At 37.2% G+C, this 27,968-nt stretch overlaps 1 protein-coding gene across 13 annotated transcripts; it reads left to right on the forward strand.

Moving 5' to 3' along the window:
* Positions 1-352: 352 nt before the first annotated feature.
* ZNF518A (zinc finger protein 518A) lies at positions 353-27,968 on the forward strand. 13 transcript variants are annotated; one of them, XM_070780578.1, is made up of 6 exons: positions 387-490; positions 2,400-2,520; positions 2,948-3,033; positions 17,930-18,077; positions 21,157-21,278; positions 21,423-27,968. In XM_070780578.1, the coding sequence occupies exon 6, from the start codon at positions 21,557-21,559 to the stop codon at positions 26,003-26,005; it is 4,449 nt and encodes a 1,482-aa protein (XP_070636679.1). In that variant the 5' UTR covers positions 387-490; positions 2,400-2,520; positions 2,948-3,033; positions 17,930-18,077; positions 21,157-21,278; positions 21,423-21,556; the 3' UTR covers positions 26,006-27,968. The 13 variants fall into 13 exon arrangements, with proteins under 13 accessions (XP_070636683.1, XP_070636673.1, XP_070636679.1 ...); XM_070780580.1 differs by lacking the exon at positions 2,400-2,520 and adding an exon at positions 1,218-1,322 and having other exon boundaries at positions 410-490; XM_070780582.1 differs by lacking the exon at positions 2,400-2,520 and having other exon boundaries at positions 353-490; positions 2,948-3,077.

Here is a 27,968-nt window from a genome sequence, read left to right on the forward strand (position 1 = left end):
CTGCAATGGCTACTACACTCTACGTACCAAAAGCAAAGGGTGGGGGAGACGCCATTTGCAAAGCCGGAAATGATTAAAATCTCAGGTTGAGACCATTCCCAGTAAGCAAAGGTTTGCCTAGATCCCAGTTCCTGCTTCTGGTGTCTTCTCTAATGAGCATAGAGTGGACGTGTGTCTCTCACTCCATTGGCAGTAGGCTCTCCCCACCGCCTGGTGAGCCAGAGGGGGAGCGAGCCACTGCTGTGGCAGGCACCCGGGAAGCGCGCTTAATTAGAAAGGTCAGCAGCAAGCCCAGTTCAGTGGCCTAGTCTAACCAGGGTGAGGGGCGAACCCTGCCGGCCTCCGTCCTCTTCCGCTCGACTCAGGTGGTGCGCGGATCCGTCCGCGCAGTAAGCGCTCCCGGTAGCGCTCCGGTCGGCTTTTCGGCAATACCCGGATGGAAGCATAATGGCCGCCATCAGGGACTCGCAGGCAATGGGGACCACGACAGGTATTCCCCGTGAGCGGGGCCGCTCAGGCCTGTTAGGATGCCGGGACTTGTAGAGAACGAGTCAGGGGGCAAAGGGCGAGTTTGTGGGGGCTACAAAGCCCCCACGAACTCGCTCGGGGCTCCGCCTCTTGTGATAGGAAGCGTCTGTTAAATAGTCCCGGCCATTCAGCGTTTCCGCCTAACTTGTCGCAAAGTTTTTCTAGAGAAGTCAGTCCTTTGACTCGGCGCTCTTGCAGCCTGCCAGAGCTAGTCTTCAGCGTTTTAGCCTGGGCTTGCTTTACGTCGGGGCTTTTCGAACTCCGCACTGTCCCCACAGTCCAGGAGCTGGAGCGGGAACGCGGCGCAGTGTGCCTCCGCGCGCCCGAGGGGTAGCAGAACCCCGGAGGAAGGGGCGGATCGGGCGCGGTGTTTGGGACGGAGCGGGGCGCGCGGCGCTCGAAGCACTTACTCGGCGCGTTCCGGGACTGGTGGAGACTGCATGGGTACCCCTCAGACTGCACCCTTCGAGCTGTAGGTTCGCAGGCCCAAGGCAGCCGGACTCGACGGCTCCCCATTGTGGGTTCAGTTTGTGGTCTTCGGAGATCTTTTTTTTTTTTCCTTCCAGATAAGCTCACCTCTCTAGCGCGCGTTCCCTTCTCCAGAGTTGGCCAAGGGCGCTCTTCCGTGCAGACCCCAACCACACCCAGTGGCAGATGGATTTCTTTGTAACTGGCTTTCTTACTCGTAGGGTCCATTTTGAGTCTGTTCTTAACATGATGGTCCTCATTGTCAAGTAGACAGTCTTCTTAGAAGACTATGGTAATTGAAGATATATAAGGTGACTGTATATAAGGTAAATGTTGTAACTCTTAAGTAGACCAATGAAGCAGATACGGTAGCTTTAAGGTTCTGAGTGCAAAAATTAAGGTTCAGTTTTTTTTTAAGGTTTAAGTTTGGGACCATTTAGTGTTTGTGAGCTATTAGCGAAAACATTCGTTGGGTATGTTTGGCTATAAAAACTTAAAAAAACTGTAGAAAAATAAATTAAGTCAATGTTTAAAGAATACATAATAATGTTGAACTTTGTACGGTTGTCACAGTGATGAAACGTGCCACCAAACTGTATATAAGGGTGAGAATTTTCTTAACTTTGAGCGTCTATGTTTTGGGCTTAGTGTACTGATAAAGTTGAATTGTTTTTCAGGCAGGAAGGGATCTGACTTCAGTGTATTCTAAAGTTTTTGTCTTCAAGTTGAACATTTAGCAACCACTTAAATTGATTCAATGAGATACCCTAACGTCTTTCAGAGTTTAACTGCAAAACAGTTGAAGTGGATTCATTATCTTTCAGCAAAACGGAATTTCCTTGAAATTCAATAAGACATTGCCTTGTATTAACATTTTCAGGGGATTAGCATTTCACGAGGACGGTAAGCGTAGTAGACCATGTTGATTTTTGTTAAAATTCTTGTACATAAGTTCCAGATTCAGAAAATTAACAAGAGTGTGGAGAAGGAGAAAATGTAGGTATCTAACCTGTTTTGCACGTCCAAATTTTTCTTTATTGTTGCCATGGAAGTATAAATATCAGTTCAGAACGTTTTATGTCTTTTTAGGGAAGGATAAAAGGACAGCAACCAGAGTAAATATCTGCTGTGCACATTGATAATGTATGAGCTTTTTAAATGATTGAGATTTTTATCATCACACTTCAGATCCTCTCCTATCCTCTCTGGTAGCAATATGGTGTATTGTGATCCCCAAAGTGTTTATATTTTGAAACATTCCAGACGGGATATATTTTAGAATAAGTCTGCAATTTGACTTTGCTCTTTTAACTTACTTTTATTGTTTACTTTTCTGTTTGTAATTGTTCATGTTGAAGCATTGTGTGCTGTAGATCACCTAATACAACTTTTTTTTTTTTTAGTGGTAAAAGACTTGGACCTTTCCCAGTTTCCTTCAGTTACTCTACTAAAAGTTTTTGGCAAAACACTATAAACAAAAGAAAAGAGTTAAAGTTGAAAATTTTCTTAATTATCTTATCCCAGGTGTGTAGGCTATGAGTATTTCGCTTCTGTGTGGGGTATTGACTTCACATGGTGAGCAATTTTCATGGACCTTAGAAATGAGAATTAAGAGGTAGCATTGTCATGGTAGGATATCTGGGTTGGAATCAGATCCAGATTCTAATTCTCGCTTTGTGAGTTGGGACAAGACATTTTCCCTATCGTGTAATAAATGAAGATAATGAGGTTGATTTTAAGCTCCCTTCTAAGCTTTGAGTTTTGTGACTTTTGTAAATTTATGACATGTTATCACTGAATGTCAATGATAGGTTATTTAAGTGCAGAGATTTTTTTTTTCCAAATTTATATACCTATGTTGACTATGAAGCATAATTGAATCAAAAGCTTAAGAACATTTTACTGAGTGTTTTTGCAGTCAAAATTTTTAAATTTTGGTCTTCATTTCCAGATATCATCTCTCCTTTTGATCACTGTTCCTGATTGTGGCTTTATCCAAGCATTAAATTGTGTGCCTTTTGTTCCTTGAAGAAAGAGGTATGGTGAAGATTGAAGTACTATACTATACAATCTATTAAGTAGTAAGTTAATATATTTTAATATTAGACTGAATAGAATAATTATATGAGTTAAGTTATAGTTTTGTTTTTGGCCTAAGTGTAATATACACATGGGTTTTCATGTTAATGTAAGCAAAAAAAGTAGGTTTTTTCATAGTTGAAATTTTAATATTTCACTAGAAATCTAAAGATGATTTTAACTCTTATCATCCTTCTAAATGTAAAGGTGATGTTATAGGGCTCCTGGGTAATGAATGATGGAGATAAATATGGTAGGAAGATGTTTTGAAGCTGTATAAATGGTCAGAAGAGTGTTTGTGTTTTGTTCTAGTAAGTGCGAAGTAATGCACCCAAAGAAAAATTACCTAATGTATATTTGTATTGTGATTAATGATATCTGAGTCAGAAAAGGGACACTACAGAGTTAAGGCTGGTTTCCTGGAAACAGTCATCTGAGTATCCTCTTGTGGACAAAAAGAAGGAAAAATACCTACCAACAAATCCATGGTGATGTAAGGAACGTTTTGCACTCAGTGGAAAATACCGTACCCTTGTACAAAAACATGGCTGATCTATCTGTTGAAATACAGGTGTCTCTGCTGTTTTGTATTCAGTAGGTTTTGGGATATCACAGTATCATACAGTTCCCCTCACCAGATGTATACCCATAACTCTAACTCTGGTGTAAATGATACCAGGTTATCATTTATGTTCTTTACCTGTGTCATTTCTTCTTATATGGTATTTGTTTGATCTCTTACCATTTGAGATTCTCATGGATACTGTGCTGCTCCTGAGTAGAGAAAGTAAATACTGAGTGCCAAGAGTATTCTTTACTAAGTATGAGCCGAACTACTCAGAAAAAGTAACATGATGAACAATGAGAGCTTCAAATATAATGAATAAGAGACTGCTGTATGGTGATTGACCAAAATGATTTGAATTATTTGAACTTAAAAATTGTGAACAAAATCTGACTAAAATTTTAAGATTGTGATTGGTATGATTGCTTGAAACAGATGTCAGAATATTGGAATGCAGGTTCATGACTTAAAGCTTAGGAAAATTAAGTGGGTTTCACATGGGTCTCATTTCAAGAAGTACTAATAGCTGAAAACTTATATTGGCCCTTTGGAAAGTCAAATAGTTTCAAAATAATGGTAAAGTCATCACCAATTCCTAATTAATTGCTAGTTGTTGGAGGTTATGGCTGGCAGAAGATGTGTATATGTATATATATACATATGTGTGTGTGTGTTTGTGTGTGTGTGCATGTATGTTGTTTCATCAGCTCAGTATTTCTTCATTTGGGAATCATCTATTCCCTGTTATGAGTAGTTAGTGGCTTACCTTATCAGTCCGTCTTACAACTCTGCCCAGTCATCCTTGTTGCAACAATGATTACCTGTTACTCAAGCAGAGCCAATCAAAATCCTTAGAAATTGATGTATGAATGCTGGGAGAACGGTGATCCCTTTTCTCAAACATTGTTAATCTGGGAGGATGCTAGTGACTTTCTTTTCCCATGTATATGAGAATCCTATCTGTAGTAGATGAAAGTGAAGCCATATAGAGATGGGAGATAGATGGAGATAGAGTACTACTTTTAGTCTCAGGAACGATGGTATCAGATATGTGTGGTTTTCTTTTGATTCTGTCTGCTAGCTTGGTGTCCTTTCCAGTCCCTGGGACCAAAATTCTGCATATAAATTAATTTGAATTGGATTGTAGCAGAAAACATCCTGATGAATATATGGCCCTTAGGAATTTAGGATCTGTAACTTCAAGTTGGTCATTCATATCCATCCACAATTTGCCCTTTTCCTCTACCTTAAGAGCTATCCTTTAGTCATACATGCATGCATTCATTCACCGTACGTGTATTTAGTTCTTTGTTCAACCTACAAATATTAATTGAATACATAGTAGTATGTACAAGTATGTGCGCCTGCCTGTATAGGTGAGGATTATACATACTAGACTGAGTGGATGGTGGGCTTTCTCTAATACAGCACATTTTTATGTAATAGGTTACATAGATCAACAAGCATGTGTTGAGAATAATCCATGCTGTACTTGGCTTTTTAGTAATATATAAGTATAAGAGGATGTCTTTGTCTTCAGAGTGCTTATAGTTCAGTTAAGGCATCCAGATTGATGTACGTGAAACATAACACAAACAGCTTAAAAGGATCAATGAACGCAGTTGTATGGGTTGTAAGTCTGAGTTCTGATAGAAGGTTAGTGAGGGCTGGCCCAGTCTAGGAAAGTTTTTTGAAGGAGGTATAATTTCAAATGGATTTTGACTTAAGAATTGGATTTTGATAGACATAAAGAGTAATTGAAGAACAGATGGAATGATTGAGGGCTGATCCGAGATGGGTAGGAGATTGGTTTGACAGTAACAATTTGTATTTTGGGAAAATGAGAGAGAATGGGAAATAAGGCTGGCTGTTTTAGGTAAGCCTATATATGAGGTATTTGGAAAGCCAGGCAGAAATTTCGCTTCTTTTTACTGAACTGGGGCTTTCTTTGAGTAAAATGCTTGTATTTCTTTCAGTGTGATGCCATTTTGTGATGCTAAGATATAAAATAAGTTGATTCAAGTGGGTGTACATTTATTTGTCATGGAAAAGATCTTGTTGCTAATCCATCCATCTGCCTTGAAAATTAGAAAAGTAATGAACCTGAAATGGTGTTCTTTGTTTTTATGTGCCACTAGTTTATTTCTTCTTACTGCCTCCTTTTTGAAAAATGCCCTTAGTACAGTGATGAAACACACTCCATCCCTAGAGATAAAGCTGGTTCAAAACTAATGTAGCAGTAGTTATAAAAATATTTGAAAAGAGATAAGGAGTGAAATTAATGTTTGATTACTCCAGATATTAGGAATGATGTATAGGTTAATGTGTCATTCTCATTAAATGCTGTTGTATTCTAGTATGCCAGGGTGGCCGACTTTGGCTGGAAATGACTAGGTGGTATATACTTTAGGTTTTATGGGCCATACAGTTTCTGTTGCACCTGCCAGTTGTTGTGTAACACCAAAGTAGCCATAGGCAATATGTAAATGAATGAATGTGGCTGTGTTCCAGTGAAACTTAATTTACAAAAACAGGCAGCAGGCCAGAACTGACTGTTGACTATAGTTTGCCAACCCCTGTCGTAGACTTAATGAAACATTTCATTCCACGACCTCTCACAATAACATCTACCCACCTGCTGACATCTTTTTCCTTCTCTCCAGTAACTGTAGATGAATTATCTTTATTCTTTTCTAAGTTCAACTCTCCCACTTGCTCACTGGATTACATTTCTTCTCACTTACTGAAGGAGATTACTTTGTTCTTGTTCATTGTTCAGTTGCTCAGTTGTGTCCAACTCTTTGCTACCCCATGGACTGCAGCATGCCAGGCTTCCCTGTCCGTCACCATCTCCTAAAATTTGCTCAAACTCATGTCCATCGAGTTAGTGATGCCATACAACTATCTTGTCCTCTCTGCCCTTTTCTTGCCTTCAGTCTTTCACAGTATCAGGGTCTTTTTTAATGAGTCAGCTCTTTGCATCAGGTGGCCTAAGTATTGGAGCTTGAAGGACATTGCCACTACATTTCTTTTCTTTCTCTCTTCCTTCAGTGATTTTAACAATTTTACTGGGTCATTTTTTATAAGCATGCAATCCTACTATCATTTCTTTTACCTTTAAAAAACAAACAAAAAATTCCCAGCTCCTCTGTTTCTTGGTCCTTTGTAGTAAAATTCCTTGAGTTATCTGTACTACATCTCTGCGTCTCTTAAATGCATCCCATTTTCTCTTAATACTTGTGAGCCTTTCTCTATAACTCCAGTTGAAACCATTCTAATCAGTGTCACTAGCACTCTTGGCATAAAGTCCAGCGGTCAGTTCTCAGTCTTCATCTTATTTGACAGAGTTGATCGTTATGATTCTGGAACCACTTTCTTCAGTTTGCTTTGAGGGTACCAGTCTCCTAATTTACTTTCATTCTCACTGGTCTTTTCTTTCAGTCATACCAGCTCTTCTCTTTTTCCTCTAAATGTTAGAACATCTCAAGGCTCGGGCCTTGGACTTCTCTCTTTTTTTACTTATCCTTTGGTGATTTCATCCAGTTCTACCTATAAAAATAACACACACATGCACATTATACACACACTAATAATTTCCAATTTTATCTTAGACCTAGAGCTCTGTTTTCAGTTATACATTCCATGTTTCCACTTGGATGTCAACTAGATATCTCAGATTCTGATGTCAACTAGATATCTCAGATTCTACATGGCCAACACCAAACTCTTGATATACTTTTCAAACCTACCACCCTCACACCATCTTTCCTTAGTAAATAACAACTCATTTCTTCCACTTGGTGAGGTCAGAACTTTCAGAGTTATCCTTGATATGTTTCTTTTTCTCATGGACCAAATTTAGTCTGTTAGCAAATCCTGTAGTCTCAGTCTTCAAAGTATGTTCAAAATCTGACCATTGCATCATTGTCTTTACTAAGTTACCGTCTCTTACCTGGGTAATTGTAGTCTAATAATCTCCAAAGTGATCTCCTTGCTTCTGTTTTTGTGTGTATGCTAAGTCGCTTCAGTCATGTCCAACTCCATGTGACAAGTCACATGTAACTCCATGTGACTGCAGCCTGCCAGGCTCCTCTGTCCATGAGATTCTCCAGGCCAGAGTACTGGAGTGGGTTGCCATTTCCTCTCTAAGGGATCTTCCCGACCCAGGGATCGAACCTGCTTCTCTTACGTCTATCTGCCTTGGCAGGCAAGTTCTTTACCAGTAGAGCTACCTGAGAAGCATCTGTTTTTAACCTCCTTCTCAAATACCATGTTCTTAACATAGCAGCCAGAGTGATCTTTTAAAAAAACAACTTAGCTCATGTTACTTCTCTACCCACAATGCTCCAGCAGCTGTCTTCATTGTTTCGTTGACCTCATCTTCCTCTGGTTGCTTTCCCGATGGTGCTTTCTGTTCCCGTGGTACTGACTGTCTTGTTGCTATTCCCCGAATGTGTTAGGCATGCTGCACACTCAGGATGTTGACACTTACTCTTTCTTTTTTAGAATGCTGTCTGCTTCAACTCCTTAAGATCTTAGCTCAAATAAGACCTTTTCAAGTGAGGTCTCCCTGACTTTGTATTTAAAATTGGAATTCTCTGGTTCCGCCTCTCCTTCCCTGCTTTATTTTTCTCCACAGCACTTGTCACCTTTGACTGTATTATATGATTTACCTACATTGTTTATTATCTAAATAATCAGAGTGTTAGCTCCATGACGGGAGGGATTTTTGTCTGTTTTTCCATTCACTGCTGTATTCCCAGTGTTTAGAACAAAGACTGGCACATATTTGGTGCTAGCTGCAAGCCCAGCACTGTACAAGATGCTGGCCATATGGCCAAAAACCTGATAGATATAGTCCATATACTTATGTAGCACTTATTCCAGTGGTAGAGACAGATGGGAAATAAATTGACAAATACATAAAATATTTCCAGAGGGGAAAATGTTATAGAAAAATAAATATGAGGGGGTAAAATAGAAAACAGTTTTTTTGTTTGTTTGAGGAAGGAATGGCTTATAGGTTGAGGAAAGCCTCTCTGAGATGATGACATTTGAACTGCCTAAAAAATAAGAGGAATCTAGTCATTTGAGGAATGGAAGAGAGACTGTTTTAAGCAGGGAGTAGCAGGTGCAGAGAAAGGCCTGAGATAAGAAAGATGGGAGAGAAGTATTTGAGAAACTGAGAGACTCTATATATGGTGGCTTGTACTGTGTGCTTAGTCGCTCAGTCATGTCCAACTCTTTGTGAATCCATGGAGTGTAAGCCGCCAGGCTCCTGTCCATGAGAATTCTCCAGGCAAGGATACTGGAGTGGCTTGCCATGCCCTCCTCCAGGGGATCTTCCCAATCCAGGGATTGAACCCAGGTCTCCCGCATTGCAGGTGGATTCTTTACCATCTGAGCCACCAGGGAAGCCCTGGAGTATATTTACAGATGGGGAGAGTGGTGTGAGATGAAGTTGAAGACAGAGGTCCAGGACCGTATATCACTGTTCCTTGCAGGCCTTGGCCAAGAGATTGTATTTTACTTGCTAAGTTCTTTGGGAAGCCCCTAAGGAATTTTAAGCGGAGAACACCGTGATCTGTTTTATATTAAGATGACTTTTGCTCCATTGTGGAGAATAGATTCAGAGAAGGGTGATGGGCAAGGGGCAAGCATGAATGCCAGTTAGGAAGACTATCATTTTAATCCAAGTTAGAGATGACAGTGGGCTAAGATGATGCCAGTGGGGATGGAGAGAAGAAAATAATAAGCAAATTAGAATTTGTTAGGTCCCTGTGTACCCAGTCTTCTTGGGTTTTGTGAGGGATAAATATGAAATAGAACTTGTCTTTAAGAAGCTTATAAATTTTCTTGGGATGTAAAACTTGTAAAAGGAAATGATGTAACTCTAAAACAGTTGGCAGTAAAATGATGCACAGTGGCTGTCCTTTAAATGGATATTCAGAGAAGGGAGAGATCGGTGTATGTTGCAGAAGATTTCATGTCTGTGTAGAAAGTAGAATTAGAAAAAAAGTTTGACCAGAGTTGAGTGAAGAGGCAGAGAAGGGGATGACAAGCCTGGTGAAAGGAAACAGTATGAACATAAAGGAAAGTGGATATGTAGGGGAGCAGAAAGCATCATGTATATTGGCTGTGTGTGTATTCAGTGAGCAGTTGTAGTTTCAGAGAGTAATAAGAAGTAAGATTCATCTGAACCAGGAACTGCTTCTGTGTTTTAATTTTTATTTTAAACTCCTTCATTGTATACCAGTGTCACCAGCCTACCTTAGTGGTATGTGGCTCATATGTACACTAGCATTTTTAGTATTTCTGTATCTGTACTTGATCACATTTGTATACTTAACCTTTTTTTCCCCCTCTTTTTTTGTGTTTAAGATGGTCATTAGGCCACAATGATTTGAAGGGAACCAACTTCAATATAAATTTCTACAAAATTTAATCTTTTACTTTTTCAAAATATGATAGGCATTAGCTTCTGGGGTAAACTTTTGAAAAACTTTAAACAGCTACAAAAAGAGTAAGCCCAAAATGTTCTAAGTCATGAAAAGATAATAGCTATTATTTTGAAGACACTAAAATAGATCCTGCTTTGAAAATAAAAGTTTTAGTTTTTTTGTGTGTTCTTTACGTTTTTCAGTAAGCTCTTCCTGCTGCATGCTCTTGGTTTTATCTCTAGTTGCATATTTATATGACCATTCTGCACTCGGTTATCTCTGCAGAAAAAAAATTCAATTAAGTCAAGAAATACAATAGTTTTAAAAAATAATGACTAGTTTTCCTAACTGTGTAATGTGACAAGTTACAGAGCTACATGCTGAGTCACAAATAGGGTCAGTTAAACTCAAGAGGTTTTTAGTTCTTTGTTTAATGTTTAAGCAACTGGAATGTTGTAAGTAGCACATAGATTCTTCCTTTTTGATACGTTTACACTAAAACTGAACACTGTAGAATGTCTTTGCTTTTTAATCTGTTGTAGAAAATAAAACTCTCTAGGAATTGTTCTTTTTATTCACTCTAAGTCTTTATCCTTGGCATTTTACTTTGGGAATCATCTTTTTAAAAGTTTCTCTGTACCTACTGTGTGATTCCTAAGGTATGCTAACACTGCCAGTTCTCTGGTTCCTCTCTTTATTTGGATTGTCACTTAGTTCTCTTAGCTTTCTCCCTTCTGTTTTTACTCTCTTCCTCGAATATATCTTGCTTTCTGTTTTCTAGTAGCATTCTATACTATTTCTAAAATACTGCTTCTGTAACTCTGCTCATGAACTGACAAGAATGGCTCCTTGTTACCTTTCAAGTTCAGATTTGTCCTCTACGGTCCTCTTAATTAACCTCCCATTTTCTCTGTAATCTAGATTTTACAGTTCTTGCAGTGTTTACTTTTTGTTTTTCTGAACTTGATAACCTTTGCTCCTTTCTTACATGTTTAAGCCCTGCTACTCTCTAAAAGATTGTTATAAAATCTACCTTTCTGTGAAGTAGATACAGTCAACATTGATCTGTTAACTTCAAGTCTTAAGAACCTTTGGTTACAAGTAATACCTAGTAGCTTAAGTCAGTTTACACTAGTGTCAGCTGAAAAGTGAGAGTGAAAGTCGCTCAGTCGTGTCTGACTCTTTCCAACCCCATGGACCCATGGAATTCTCCAGGCCAGGATACTAGAGTGGGTAGCTGTTCCCTTCTCCAGGGGATCTTCCCAACCCAGGGATCGAACCCAGGTCTCCTGCGTTGCCGGTGGAGCCACAAAGGAAGTTGTGGCTTTACCAGTTGAGCCACAAGGGAAGCCCATCAGCTGAATAGGGGGAATGATATTGGGTTTGACCAAAATTATTTGTTCAGGTTTTTCCAGAACATCTTACCGAAAAACCCAGGTGAACTTGTTGGCCAACCCAATATTGAAGGTGAAAGTGAAGTCGTGAAGTTGTGTCCGACTCTTTGCGACCCCATGGAATGTAGCCTACCAGGATCCTCAGTCCATGGGATTTTCCAGGCAAGAAAACTGGAGTGGGTTGCCATTTCCTTGTCCAGGGGATCTTCCCGACCCAGGGGTCGAACCTGGGTCTCCCACATTGTAGGCAGACGCTTTACAGTCTGAGTTACCAGGGAAGCCCATTTCCTAGAATTCAAGGGCAGGAATATGGGCTGCTGCTGCTAAGTCGCTTCAGTCGTGTCCGACCCTGTGCGACGCCATGGATGGCAGCCCACCAGGCTTCCCCCGTCCCTGGGATTCTCCAGGCAAGAACACTGGAATGGGTTGCCATTTCCTTCTCCAATACATGAAAGTGAAAAGTGAAAGTGAAGTCGCTCAGTTGTGTCCAACTCTTAGGGACCCCATGGACTGCAGCCCACCAGGCTCCTCCATCTATGGGGTTTTCCAAGCAAAAGAGTACTAGAGTGGGGTGGGAATATGGGCAGGTCTCAGTAAAAACTTGTAGTGATATTACTCCCTAGGTTTTAGTCAAGGTTCTTAGGAGATCTGATGATTACTTTCCTGTTGTTTTGGTTTGTTTTGTTTTTTGTTTTGTTTTATCTTGTTTTGCTTTGCTCTGCTGTCATTCCTTAAAAAAATTTTTTTAATCTGTTATTAGCTTAAAGGGTATCTTTACTATAGACTTATTTGTTTACAAACATGTACTCATAGAATCTTTCCTTCTGATGTAAAAATGAGGATTTCCCTGTTAATTTAAAAATATATTAAATGCCTTAATCTGCAACTTCCTTTTTTGAAAACTAAAAAAATTTCACAAGTCAATTCAATACATACACCTCATTCTTTATGTTGTTTTCATGTGGATATTCCATAATTTACTTAATAATTTTCTTATTCATGGGCATTTAAGTGCTTAAGGTATGTATTTAAGGTACATATCTATATGTTTTGCTTTTATTTCTGTAGGATAGATTGTTAAAAGTAACTTTTCTGGGGGAGTATATTTTAAAAATGTGAAGGAAGTTGATTTTTTTCAAGGAAAACATAAACTGCCAAAAGTGATTTAAGCAGTAGAAAACTCAAAGATCCCAGAAACCATAGAAGAACTTGCAAAGATTATAATGTCTAAAATTTAAAGATGTCCCAGGCCCATATGGTATATTTGCACAGTCTGTGTAATTTTAAAGAGTGGGCATATCTCATGTTTATTGAACTATTCCAGAGCAGATGAAATGATGGAAGGTATCCTCACTGATTTTACAAATTCTCCATACCAAATCAAAACTTAATGAGAGGACTAAAAAAGAAAATAAAAATAGATAAAATTTTGTCAGATTAAAACCAGTGCTTTATTAAAGAATAATATACTTAACTAATACAAAACAGTTCAACATTATACTTGATATTTATTTTTTTGTACAGTATATAGAAAAAAAATCAAATTTAGATTGATGTTATAATTTTTATTCTTTTAACAGTATACCTAGATCAGGAATCATGTTATTAACTAAATACCACTTGTTTTCTATATAAAATACATAAAACTTTTTTTGTATAACAACAGTGCATATATAACTGCTATTTTGGTGGTGCCAGCTCCCTTTACTTACTTTTTAGATAACTTTATGGCTCTCAAATTGTTAAAAGAAATTTCATAGCATGAATTTATGAAGAACAGTAACATCTGATAGCATAGTTCTTCATTATCTGAGTATTACATTTGCCATTAGCTTTGTAACTGTTAACAGTCTTTTCTGAAGGGATGTGATTGGGTACTTCTGTGTTGATAAGAGGAGTACGTTGAATATACCTGTTTTGTTTTAACTTCTTGTCCACCTTTAGTGTCAACATTCAGTTTTTTTATTGGTGTCAAGCTTATTGTTTTGAGTTTGTTCAAGAAAAACAGTTTGTTTACCTCAGACTCACTTGCTTTGAGAATTCCAAAAGTTTCATGGATTCATGCTGCTTTTTCTTAAAGTTTCATAATAGTGTGGTCTTGGAATTATTCTTGTTACATCCAAATGTTAGGCTATTTGCTTGTGCTATGATAAGGAAGTATGCCAGTGTGGAGGCCATAGTAATCCAAGGACATTTTAAGAAACACTGACCCAAGGATAACCAGTGATCACTATAAACACATTCTATGTATATATTCTTGACTACTAAGAGTGTTTAGGGCTCCATGTGTCTGTTTATTCATCTGTTCTCTACCATCTATTAACAGTTGAACAAAGTAAATCCTGATATGGCTACTGTTTTGATTTTTTTTTTTCACTTAATGTGTCTTCCCTATTACTAAGCGTGGGTTTACAGTGTTGTTTTATAAATTGAAGAATATTCCATTGAATAGAAATACCATTATTTATTTATTGGTAGGCTTTTAATTATTTTTAATGTTGTGATTTTGTAAACAGTGCTCCCATGAACATCTGATTATTACTTTTAGGATAGATTTCTAGGGGTGAATCAGAAGTTAAAGTACTTTCTCCCCAGGCATATATGTAGATGTAGATATATTGTGTTTATATTATTTTATGAAATTATAATGTTTATAATAAATACATATATTTTACAAACTGTTTTTATGAAAGTTGTCAGATTATTCCTATTGTTAGTATCTCATAGTATATCACTTACCGGAAAATAAAATTTTAAAAAGAAAGCATACAAACAAGTTCAAATTTTTATTGTTGGATTCAACAGACAAACTTAACCTTGTAAAATTGCTGTTTTAGTTTCTAAATGCTTAATCTCAGTTTCTGTACAAATATTGTAATGGACTGGTGGCAAATGGCTCATGTATTATCAGCAGACCGCATCTTTAGTAGCAGTGTTTTAGCCCTGTTTTAACTGGGGCATGGCATGGGGTTTGTGTCTCATATGTATATGGTCATTTAATCCTCTAGCTTTTGGTGTGGTGCCCACTTACTCAGCTGTGCTGGTATCCTGTATATCAGAAATTCTGTTTTACTTTTCCACAGAGAATACCTGTGACTTCTGTGGTGGGGGAATAGCAGTAACCTAGCATGATGGAGGAGGAAGGCAATGGCACCCCACTCCAGTGCTCTTGCCTGGAAAATCCCATGGGCAGAGGAGCCTGGTAGGCTCCAGTCCATGGGGTCCAGAAGAGTCGGACACGACTGAGCGACTTCACTTTCACTTTTCACTTTCATGCATTGGAGAAGGAAATGGCAACCCACTCCAGTATTCTTGCCTGGAGAATCCCAGGGACAGAGGAGCCTAGTGGGCTGCCGTCTGTGGGATCACACAGAGTCGGACACGACTGAAGCGACTTAGCAGCAGCAGCAGCAGCATGATGGAGTGGGGAAGAGAATCTTAGCATCCAACCAAAACTCAACCAGCTTCTCCAAATTTCTGTTTTAGCCTCCTCTTCCTCTTTTCTTCCCATCTCAGAGTTACTTGGTGCTTGCCAGTTCCTAAGTCTTTTGGAGATTCAGAGTATAAAATGGGTTAGTTCTTAGCTTCCCCGCCCCCCCCCCCCCCCCCCCCCCCCCCGCCCGCCCCGTCTGCCTGATTGTGTCAGGTCATTTACTATCTACTTATCTGCTTTCCAATATCTAGAATTTTGTTATTGTCACTTCTTCTGTTTCCCATTGTAATTTTTTAAGGGCTTCTTATATATTTGTTATTTTTCTTAACTGTACTTACCAAAAAATTATACTTCTCTTTTGTAGATGTTACAGTTGACAGATACTTCTTCTATATCATATTATTTATTTATAGTCATTTTTCTGACTAAAATTTGATTTTTGCTGAAGTATTAGTATTTACTTAAAACTTCTTTCTAGAAAAAGTATATATGTAGTGTATTCTCTGAATATTCCGATATCTAAAATTGTGTTTTTCTCCCATATGTGACAGTTTTCCTGGGTATAGAATTAATTCTTGAGTTAATTATTTTCTCTTGAACTCTAAAACTGTTATTTCATTGTCTTCTAGCATTTAGAATTGTGAGTAAAATATCTGATTAATATTGTTGTCTGCTTTAAGTTGGTGTTGGGAATATCTTTTTAGATAACTTTCTGTCCACCTTTTTTTGGTAAAATTTCATTTTTACCTTTTAAACTGAAACATTTTACTAGAATAAGTTTAGATATTGAGTTTTATTTTCTTATACACTAATAATATTGCCTGGCATTTGGGGAGCCTTTGATTTTGAAAATTCAAGGCTTTAAAAAAAACAAGAAGAAAGCAATAACTCAATGTAATTTTTTCCTATTGTTTTCAAAACCATTATTTCTCCCCCATCTACTTTGTTCCTTTTCCTGGCAGTATTTTTGTTGTTGTTGTGTTGTTTTTTTCCCCTCAGTATCCTAGCTCAGGTCTTACTGAGATTGCCAATCATTACTTGATTTTTTTGGTAAATCTTTCTCCTTTTTCCTGCAGTAACTTTTAACTGTAATTATGTTTCTCATGCTGGATGAGAGAATGGGTGAGGTTTCTCTGAGTGTTTCAATTATTTTCCCTTTTTTGAGCTGCTGCATCCAGTGATTTTCTGCCAGCTATCTTTTTAGATGGCACTGGGAGCTGAGATGTATTGTTGGAGAATAAACCAAGATTTTCTTAGTGTTTTTGGTTAGACAGAGTCAGGAAAGTTAACATAATTTTTTCTGACAGCTTAGAGATACTAATTGACTTACATGTAGGAAGAGCACTGATTCAAATGTATTCTTTTTAATGGCTGAGTAGGCACTGGCGACCCACTCCAGTACTTTTGCCTGGAAAATCCCATGGACGGAGGAGCCTGGTGGGCTGCAGTCCATGGGGTCGCTAAGAGTCGGACACGACTGAGCAACTTCACTTTCACTTTTCACTTTCATGCACTGGAGAAGGAAATGGCAACCCACTCCAATGTTCTTGCCTGGAGAATCCCAGGGACGGGGGAGTCTGGTGGGCTGCCGTCTATGGGGTCGAACAGAGTCGGACACGACTGACGTGACTTAGCAGCAATACTCCATTGTGTATATGTACCACAGCTTTCTTATCCATTCATCTGCTGATGGACATCTAGGTTGCTTCCATGTCCTGGCTATTATAAACAGTGCTGTGATGAACATTGGGGTACACGTGTCTTTCAATTCTGGTTTCCTCAGTGTGTATGCCCAGCAGTGGGATTGCTGGGTCATATGGCAGTTCTATTTCCAGTTTTTTAAGGAATCTCCACACTGTTCTCCATAGTAGCTGTACTAGTTTGCATTCCCACCAACAGTGTAAGAGGGTTCCCTTTTCTCTACATCCTCTCCAGCATTTATTGTTTGTAGACTTTTGGGTCGCAGCCATTCTGACTGGCGTGAAATGGTACTTCATTGTGGTTTTGATTTGCATTTCTCTGATAATGAGATGTTGAGCATTTTTTCATGTGTTTGTTAGCCATCTGTATGTCGTCTTTGGAGAAATGTCTGTTTAGTTCTTTGGCCCATTTTTTGATTGGGTCGTTTATTTTTCTGGAATTGAGCTGCAGGAGTTGCTTGTATATTTTTGAGATTAATTCTTTTTCAGTTGCTTCATTTGCTATTATTTTCTCCCATTCTGAAGGCTTTCTTTTCACCTTGCTTATAGTTTCTTTTGTTGTGCAGAAGCTTTTAATTTTAATTAGATCCCATTTGTTTATTTTTGCTTTTATTTCCAATATTCTAGGAGGTGAGTCATAGAGGATCCTGCTGTGATGTATGTCGGAGAGTGTTTTGCCTATGTTCTCCTCTAGGAGTTTTATAGTTTCTGGTCTTATGTTTAGATCTTTAATCCATTTTGAGTTTATTTTTGTGTATGGTGTTACAAAGTGTTGTAGTTTCATTCTTTTACAAGTGGTTGACCAGTTTTCCCAGCATGACTTGCTAACGCATATATATGGAATTTAGAAAGATGGTAATGATAACCCTGTATGTGAGACAGCAAAAGAGACAGATGTATAGAACAGTTTTTGGGACTCTGTGGGAGAGGCAGGGGGGGATGATTTGGGAGAATGGCATTAAAACATGTATAATATCATATAAGAAACGAATTGCCAGTCCAGGTTTGATGCAGGATACAGGAAGCTTGGGGCTGGTGCACTGGGATGACCCAGAGGGGTGGTATGGGGAGGGAGGTGGGAGGGGGGTTCAGGATGGGGAACACGTGTACACCCGTGGCGGATGCATGTTGATGTATGGCAAAACCAATACAACATTGTAAAGTAAAAAAATAATAATGATAACAATAAAAAAATAAAAAAACCTTGAAAACTGAAAAAAAAAAAAGGAAGAGCAGCAGTCCTAAACAGAACAAGATGGTCATGGGTTTAGGAAGATGTATTTTTATTCAGAAATGATGCCTCTTTACATCTCTCCTGACAGCTGGTGCTAGCAACTCTCAATTCCGTCTCGTCTCTGGACCCAGCTCAAAGCTCTGGATTTGTTCTCTTCCCATACCTGAGCTGGAGCCTTCTGTCACCCGAAAGTGCTTCATGCAGTCTTCCTCTCAAGCCCTCACTTCTCTCCCAAGGTATGTATAGGAGAAGGAGTGGCTGGAATCAGTACTTCTTTACTTAGAACATGATGGACACTTACTGCATATTGGTTGAATGAATGTCCTTCATTCAACCAGGGAAGTGTGCTTCCTCTTTGAAAGTATTGCTTTAAAAGGGTTGCTATTTCAGCATTTGTTTTCACTTTTCTCTCTCTGGACCTTAACCTTCCAAACACCTTGTGGCATCTCTATGGAATATATTTTAGATTCTTGACATATTATAGAACCTTTAAAATTACATTTTTTAGTTTATATTTCAGTGAGCAGCTGGGAGAGGAAGACCATCAAATGGCTTGAGTTGCCATCTTGATGCAGCAAACACTCTGGGTTACTTTTTAAAAAGGGCCAGTCATACTTTAAACAAATAGTATTATTTTAAGGCTTGAGAAGATGTTGGTTGTGTTATGAGATAATAATACATATATAGAAGGCGGTAATTTAAATAAGGGATTTAAAGTCAGTAGTCCTTGTTGGTAAGATAGAGAGTGGTCTGTAGTGAAAAGAGTATTAGCTAATAGGTTGAAAGATTAAAATTTCTTTCCTTTTTTAAAAAATGGAACACATTTTTTCCCCATAGGTGGCAATCCTTATAAAATTTGGTACCAGATGTCGTGTTTGATTGCCTTCACAGAAAACAGGTTGAACATAGTTGAAGATTTGACAAAAGAGATTCTCCAAACTTAAAATTTGAGGGCAAATAAACCCCAAGATACGTAAAATACTAATCTCTTTTGGTGCTATATTATACATGTCATATATTAAATATAAAAAATAATCACATTCAACATTAATTTATTAGCAGTTATCAGACTTAAGTAAAAGCTAAATGAATTTCTTAGTAAGGTGGTTCCTTTTTTCAGTGTTGTTTTGTCTGTGTGGAAAGGACTTGCACTCTAATGGATGAACTGTGTGGCATCTGTTTTGGCTGCCGTGTATCCTATTTATTTTCTGCTTTAAAATTTTTCTGTTTTATTGCTGGATGGTCAACTCTGAATAAGCCAAGTATTAACATAAGTATATGCCCCACCTCATCCTTTAGATTACAAGCTGCAGTTAAGGGTGGCAACCATGTTTTTGGGATCTCTCAGTAGCACTCATCAAAATGTATCATATTTATAATAGATTTTTTTTAGTATTAGTTGATTGAATTATTTAAGTCATATACTTGTTGTCGTCCTTTGGGATATGTGTTTTCATGAGAAAAATTTTAAATTATATAGGTATTTTGAAATGAAGTTGATGATCTTTAGAAATTTTATCAAAATGTGTGGTTTTTAGCATTACGTACACATTTTTGGACATGTAACATATACTATAAGAAGCAATTTGCCTTTTGTAATGAAACCTGTGATACAGACTCCTCTTGATTATATATAGAAATAGAAAAGCCTGGGTATCGATAGTCTGGAATGACCACAATATGATATTCTGGCAAATGTGAAAGACTTATTACTCAATGTGTTTAAGAAGTTTCACATATTTGAGCCCCATGCTCAGAGTCTGGTGTAGTGAAAACACCATAGTTGATTATGATGCTTGTCACTGTTGAGAATGTGACACTCTGTAGAGAATTTTCTTAGTTGTTGTGAAGTATCCACCAGGTTATCACTGAACTTTTTTCTAGTCCTTTATTATTTTTCTCACTTTTGAAGAAAAAGTTTTACATTTAGCTTTAAATAATATAGTAAAAGTTTCACATTTTTTTTTTTTACTGTATTAGGAATAGTATGTAAAAAAAAATTTCAGTAAACTCAAACGCTTCTAATGAATTCATTTTCAGGTTAGCATATATATATATATTTTTTTTTTTTTTTTTCAATACTGAAGGTGTTTTTTTAGACACAACCAAATTTTTAAGTTTGAGAGATACTCAAAGGGCCTCTTAATAGTAATGTAATGTAACTTTTAATTATAGTCCCTCAGTGAAGGATTTTTGAAACAGTGAAGTTCCTAGTTACTTAGATTAATTGGAATTTAGAGGTGAGACCTTTGGATAGACATTGTGGATGAAGCTTACTGTGATTTATACTTTAGTTTTTTAGCTTATCTAATTATTAGTCATATACATATTTAAGAACATGAAAGTAAGAAAATATAATTCTTGTAATGCACCATTTGATATTTTTGCTACTGAACCTTTGGTGCTCAGATTCCATTCTCAGCAATATATTGTCTATCTATTTGTTTATTTTTTGGCTGTGTCATGCAACATACGGGATCCTAGTTCCCTGACAAGGGGTTGAACCCACACCCTCTACATCCAAAGGTTGGAGTTTTAACCACTGAACCACTGAACATCTTTTTAATTCTACAGTTTTTTTGTCCTCTGCACCTTGTCATAATGTCTCACACATGGTAAGTACATACAGTAATGGTGGTAGCTACAGTTTATATGGTACCTTACAGGATGCTGTTACATAGGTAGGGGTAATTTTCTTCTTCTTTTTTTCATTTTATAGGTGAAGAAACTAAAACACAGAAATTGAGATTTGCTTAGAGTAACACAAACCAGTAATTTTTTAAATTAATGGAGGCAGATGGTAATGAGTACATTCTAAAATGCCAAGGACTTTCCTTGCTGCCATCTGCCTTAGTTCTAGGGATAAAAAAAGAAAAAGCCAAAATGGTAGGGAACCAGAAAGGTAGTAAGTAGATTTAGGAGTACCCCAGGGAAATGTACTCCTCCTTTTAATTTCTACTTTTTTTAAACCAGTTAGCCATGATAACTTGAGAGAGTAGATAATGTCTTTTTGTTATTGTTGTTGTTAGATGAGTGAAACTTTTATTTTAAACATAAATTATCCCTGAGGCACTAGTGAAGTAGAAAATCTAGAGAGAAGTCTTTTAATTCTCACAAGGTAAAAGCTATGGGTCAACTAAGTAACTGAGAAAGTTAATGGTATATGTGTATAATTGGAACCACGTGTGTAAGTGGGACTTAAGTTTATAGGGCTCTCTTATTGAGATTTTAAAAATCTTGTTTAAAAACTATAGTGTCAAGTTAATATAAAATCTTAGAGCTTAAAGATGTTTATCCAATTGTGGTTTTCTTTAGATGAGAAAACTGAGGTGCAGAGAAGTCAAACCTTGCCCAGTGTCACAGAGCAGAGCCGAAAGTAAAGCTTGTATTTCCTGAGGTCCAGATTAGTGTTATTTCTACTTCAGACTTACTTTTTGGTAAGCTACTTTTAAATTACTTAACAGGTCTTTTATATCTTTTATTTGTTTGATCAGCATTCTTGCTTTGTGTCAAAATGAACTTTAAAATGAATTTTACTGATACTTCTGTGATGAAAATTTCAGTTCTTTGTTTAATTTTAGGTGAGTTAATGTGGGGAAAATCCTGGTATTCTGAAGATGTTGCGGCACAGTATTGTTTCCTGTTCAAATTACAAGTAACTTCAAGAATTTTCAGGAAGAAAAGAATTGAGATTGTTTTGTTTTATTTTTAAATCATGCCATCTGAACAGAAACATCTATTTTTTGATGAAAAACAAAATACTTTAAAAAAAGATTATGATGTGAAAAATGAGGTAGTTGATAGTCTGAGATCAAAAATTTCAGAACCAAAATTTCAGAACCAACTTAAACCAAACATTTCAGAAAGTAGTTTTCATTATGGATTAAAAAATGTGAAAATTGTTTTGCCGAAGATACATATTCCAAATGAAGTCCTATTGAAACATGAAGTTGACAAATACAGAAAATTATTTCAACACAAGCCACAGACTGCAAGAAAATCTATCAATGTAAAGACTGTAAGCTCTGTAGAAGAGTGTATGTTGCTTCATCAATCTGAGAGAGTTGACGAAGGTATAAAAATGTCTGCAAAAATACTCAATTTCAGTTGTTTAAAGTGCCGAGATAGCACCCGGTATAGCCCAAATGATTTGCAGAAACACTTTCAAATGTGGCACCATGGTGAATTACCTTCCTATCCTTGTGAGATGTGCAGTTTTTCAGCAAATGACTTCCAGGTATTTAAACAACACAGACGAACTCATAGAATCACTTTAGTAAAATGTGACATTTGTAACAATGAGAATTTATATACTTTATTAGACTTAACAAAGCATTTTTCATCCACACATTGTGTAAATGGTACTTTTCAGTGTGAAAAGTGTGAGTTCTCCACCCAGGATGTTGGCACATTTGTTCAGCATATCCATAGACACAACGAAATCCTTTATAAATGTGGTAAATGCCATTATATATGTTTAACCAAAGGAGAACTTCAGAAGCACCTTTATATTCATTCTGGTACATTTCCCTTCACTTGTCAATATTGTAGCTATGGTGCTACCAGGAGAGAGCACCTTGTAAGACATGTTATAACTTTGCACAAAGAACATTTATATGCGAAAGAAAAACTGGAAAAGGACAAATATGAAAAAAGGATGGCGAAGTCTTCGGCAGGACTTAAACTAATACTGAAAAGATACAAGATAGGTGCATCAAGGAAGACATTCTGGAGACGCAAGAAAGTCAACAATGCAAGTGACAGAAGTATAGAAAAAAATACTCAAGTGCTTAAAAAAGTGAACAGAACACAGGCTACATCTGAAGACCCAGGCCATCTTGTTCAGGAACATGTAAATGAAGAAAAGCATGAAAGACTATACTGTGAGAATAATGATAAACCTGCTGAGTCAGAGTTGGGAAAACCAACTCTTGTGTCCACTGGACAATGTAATGGAGCTCAAGAGGGATCAAATTCTACTTCAGGTTTCTTGAAGACTGCTGTACAAGGACCTACAGTGTTAATGGTAAAAAACAACAGAATAACAATTCCTGCTAACTACAGTGCTAAGTTTATGGGCTTCAAGATGGTGGATGGAAAGCAGCATATTGTAATAAAACTGTTGCCTACCACTAAACCGAATCCATGTGTACCAGGCTCACAGTCAGGTGCTGCAAGGGACAGTACTGCAGTTTTGCAGCCCCAGACTTTGGATGCCACTGCATTTTTAACAGGAGTACCAGCTGAGTTAAATGACACAGTTTGCATGAAAGCAGCTCCTCCATTTTCATCTTCATCTCCTGTACTTTCAGGGAAGGTAATTTCAGAAAAAGAAATGGCTTTGCTCTCTCAGACAAGTAATATTATTCCAGCAGTGGATGATGAAAAAGGTGTATCTTCTTCACCAGTAGAGTCAGACTTGATTACAGCATCAGTGAATTTGACCACAAAAGTAGAAACAAGAGATAATGTTGACTTATGGGGCAGTCATATTACTCAATGTCACCCTGAGGTGTTAGGTACTACAGTTAAAAGTCCAGATAAAGTCAGCTGTACTGCCAAACCAAATTCATACAACAGTGGAGATATGCATAATTATTGCATTAATTATATCAACTCTGAGTTACCTGTTGAATCTTCCAGTCAAGGATCATTACCTTTTCATAATTACTCAAAAGTGAATAATTCTAATAAACGTCGTAGGTTTTCAGGAACAGCAATGTGTGAAAACCCTCAAAGAGAATCTTCATCCAGCAAGACAGTTTTAAGTGAGTCAGTTTTATCACCAGTGAAGAAAGAGAGCTCAAACCCAGATAGCCGGTTAGCATCTATTAGTCTTTTAAATAGTAAAGATGGAACTTTAAAAACACAAGCTGAAATCGAAGAACAGTGTGTTTTAGAAAAAGGACAGAACATTGATGGACAAAACCTATACACTAATGAAAATAAAAGTTCAGAGAGCATGACTGAAAAGCCTAAATGGGATGGCATTTCTAATGTTGAGTCACCTATGATGCCTAGGATCACATCTGTTTTCTCACTCCAGAGCCAGCAGGCATCAGAACTTCTGCCACCTGAACTAAACCAGTTACTTCTAGATGTATTAAAAGCAAAACCTGATGTGAAACAAGACTCTAGTAACATTCCAGATAAAGATGTTCCGCTTCAGTGTGCCCAGTCTTTTCAGGAACATGGGGGAGAAAACAAAATAGTTGAATCTTCAAAAGACTTGAAAGTACAAGGCCTTTTCCCGATTCCATCTGGTAGTATGGGGACTAGTAGGCCTACAGATGATCTGAATTTAAACTGTAGTGGAAAAGAAAAGCAACTGCTGTCACAGGATGTGAGAGATTCAAAGACCCCTAGAAGTTTCGGTTTTGGCACATTGCCTAAGACTCAGTCAGATGCAATAATTACACAGCAGCTCGTCAAAGACAAACTACGAGCCACAACACATTCTTTCTATGTGCATAATCCACTAAATTCAGAACCAAGAAAGGCTATATTTGTTCAGACTCCAAAATGCTTTTTGGTACCCATGCACTTTACTAATAAGCCTAGATTCCATGTTTCAAGAAGACCGTTGGTTAATACACAAGGTATCCCTGCTCCTCTCCTTTTAAACAAGAAACCGGGGATGATTTTAACATTTAATAATGGGAAACTTGAAGGTGTTTCTGCTGTCAAAACTGAGAGTGCTCAAGCTTGTGGAACTACAACTAAGGAACCTTGCAGAGCACCTTTCTTAAAAGTAGAACAAAACAGTAATTGTCTGACCCCTGCACTTTGTTCCAGCATTGGCAGCTGTGTGAGCATGAAAAGTAGCCCAGAAAATACTTTGTCATTTAAAGGCCCTTATATTATTAAAACGCCAGCAAATTCTTCAGTGAAAGCTGTTCCTACTCATATAATACCTGAGCATCAGGGCACTAAGTTGAATATCTCCGATTCAGTAAAACCACAGAACAAGATTTTTCCAAAACCACCTCTTTATACCTTTTTGCCTGATGGCAAACAAGCTGTTTTTTTAAAGTGTGTGATGCCAAATAAGACTGAGCTGCTTAAACCTAAATTAGTCCAAAATAGTACTTGCTTGAAAAATATACAGCCAAAGAAACCTGAAGGAACACCACAAAAAATATTGCTGAAAATTTTTAACCCTGTTTTAAATGTGACTGCTGCTAGTAATCTGTCAGTAAGCAACACTGGATCCTCATTGCAGAAAGACAGTGTACCATCTAACCAGACTACAGGACAGCAGAAAGAGCCAGAATCTTCTAGAGATGCCTTACCCTTCTTACTAGATGATATGATGCCAGCAAACGAAATTGTGATAACTTCTACTGCAACATGCCCAGAATCTTCTGAGGAGCCAATATGTATCACCGACCATTCAGAGGCCAGGGTATTAAGGTGTAAAACAAATTGTACAATTGAGAGAAACTTCAATAAGAAAAACACTTCGAAAAGAAAAGTTTCAAGAATAAAAAATCATGTAAGAAGTCAAGATTCTGAAACTGCTTTTGTATCTAGAAGCAGAAACTGTAAACGCAAGTGTAGAGATAGTTACCAAGAACCTCCAAGAAAAAAAGCCTTACACAGAAAGTGTAAAGAAAAAGCAAAGCCTGAAAGTATCCCTGAATCATTTGAATTCAACAGACCTAGGCTTTCAAAAGATACAGTCAGAACTCTGCGGCTTTTCCCCTTTAGTTCCAAACAGCTTGTGAAATGTCCTAGGAGAAACCAACCAGTTGTAGTTTTGAATCATCCTGATGCAGATTCCCCAGAAGTAGTAAATGTAATGAAAACTGTTGCTAAATTTAATGGACGCGTTCTTAAGGTTTCATTGTCGAAGAGAACTATCGATGCTTTACTGAAACCCGTTTGTTGTAACCCTTCTGAAACAACTTACGACGATTTTCCTAAGAGGCACAAAACATTTAAACCTGTTAGTTCTGTGAAGGAAAGATTTGTGCTAAAGTTAACTCTCAAAAAGACAAGCAAAAACAATTACCAGATTGTGAAAACTACCTCTGAAAATACTCTGAAGGCTAAATTTAACTGTTGGTTTTGCGGTAGAGTATTTGACAATCAGGATGCTTGGGCTGGTCATGGACAGAGGCATTTAATGGAAGCTACTCGTGATTGGAACATGTTAGAATAATTACCAAGGAAAAGTAAAATTACCTTAGAAGAAAATAGTGAGTTGGGTTACTCCATGCAGACATTTTTTACTTCAATATAGCACCAAAATTAAACATTTAAAAGTTAGCTGTATTTCATGGATGAGCAAAAGTTTCAGTGTTGCATTTGAAAATGCACATTAGTTGCATCACTGCACATTAGTTTTGAAAGAAACTAATCACAGATTTACCTTGATTTAATTTTTTTAAATATGTGTTTTTGGGAAGTTAAGGCTAAAGAAAAGTATGGTGAAACAGTTTTCCAAGTTTAGTGACTGTTAGTAAAGAGAGTAGCAGCTGACAGCCCCATTCCCTCTCTTCCACTAGCCTTATGAATCTTGATAACTATAGCTCCTCTGAAAAGGTTGAGAGCTCTTTCACTATGCAACCGAAGGAGTTTCTCGTCATTCATGAAGATACTCTAAGAGAGCTTAGGTAAAGAACTTACTCTCCTGCAAGATGTAGTTCTTTTGAAGGTAACTAGGCTCCGTTGAGAGTACATTTAACTCACTACAATTACACCTCATATGATGCTTGGTAAAAGTTTTTGATGAGTAGGTCTTTTTTCCTTGTAAGCTGTCTCGCACGTCATTGAGTGGAACACCTTTCCAAGGAGATTTTCTTTTTCTAAATGGCGCTCGTGTTGCAGTAGATGGGCAGTCTTGAGAGAATAATTAACCTCTATTCATCTAGTTTGAAGTTCATTTAAAGAACTTGAATATTTTTCTGAATTTGATTATACTCACTTTTGGCATTCCTTTGATTTAAGTTGTTTGTCCCATCATAAACCAAGTGGCCAATTTTTTTCTTAGTTGCCATCCCTTTAAAAAGTGAAACGTAGAAGCACTTCCAAGGGAATGGCTTTTCTCAAAAATTAAAAATTACTCCTCAGAAACAATATTTTGAAGCAAGATTAACAAAGTAAATCATACTTTTGTGTTTATTATTAGTGTCTGAATATGTCCAATTGGGACAAACCATTTTTTGTTAGCAACGTTTCAGTATGACTGACAACCCAAAGCAGATTATGTACTGGTTGTTTGCAGTTGGAAATGAAGAAGCATTAATAGTGGACTCAGTGACAATGCATAAAACTTCAGGACAGATTCTGAAGGGATATGCCCAACAGGTAGAATTTTAAAAAGGAATGTTTTCATGACAACAGAATCATTGATTTAAACTTCTCACTTTGTAAGTTTGGGTCAAATTTTGTTGGATCATTGGATAATGGGGTTCTTGTATTAAAAAATTACTATATAATTTTTGTTACATTGTTACTACAAGTGTTATGATGTTTTTCATTGATTGAATGGAAACTTCAGGGCTTCTCTTCTGTATATAACAAAGAATTTAAACCTGTACATATTTTTGTACCTTTCAGTTATGTAAATTTTGCACAGAAAGTTTTTGAGATAAAAAGTTTATTTTCTTTCAATTTAGTTCTGTGCATGCACTAATAAAACTCATTGTTTAATTTAAAAGGAGTATATAAGACTTTACCCATGTTATTTTGGGGGGTTTTATTTCAGATGTATAATTTTTTTTTTATATAAATTCAGTTTTCAGGGATTGAACACTATTGTTAGCAAGTGCCTAAAAGATGTGAAACAGTTTACATACGTCAACTGTAACATTAGGTCCCAAATGGGCCTTTTTCCCCAATAGTTTTATTTTAAAGAAAGCCATACATAGACGCTTCAAGCTATCTTGCTATGCACATTATACATGTACTGTTTTTGTGCAGTTTGTCTACTTTCTTAGAAGTGAAGTATTTTTTGTATAAAACCTGTTACAATTGTGTTTCTTAAATTGAGCCTAAGAATGGAGTTGGTTGGAAATATACAATATATATTAATAATGTGTATGGTGTTTAAAGACTGGTAAGCATTGTTAATTTCTGTAACAAACGTTTTTTCCATTAAATTTATCTTAAGTTTGTGTTTA

Source organism: Bos indicus, chromosome 26 (assembly GCF_029378745.1).
Source record: "Bos indicus isolate NIAB-ARS_2022 breed Sahiwal x Tharparkar chromosome 26, NIAB-ARS_B.indTharparkar_mat_pri_1.0, whole genome shotgun sequence".
Lineage (NCBI taxonomy): Eukaryota > Metazoa > Chordata > Mammalia > Artiodactyla > Bovidae > Bos > Bos indicus.

Coding starts and splice junctions, on each gene's coding strand:
- ZNF518A (XM_070780582.1), top strand. CDS start 21,557: ATGCCATCTGAACAGAAACATCTATTTTTTGATGAAAAACAAAATACT.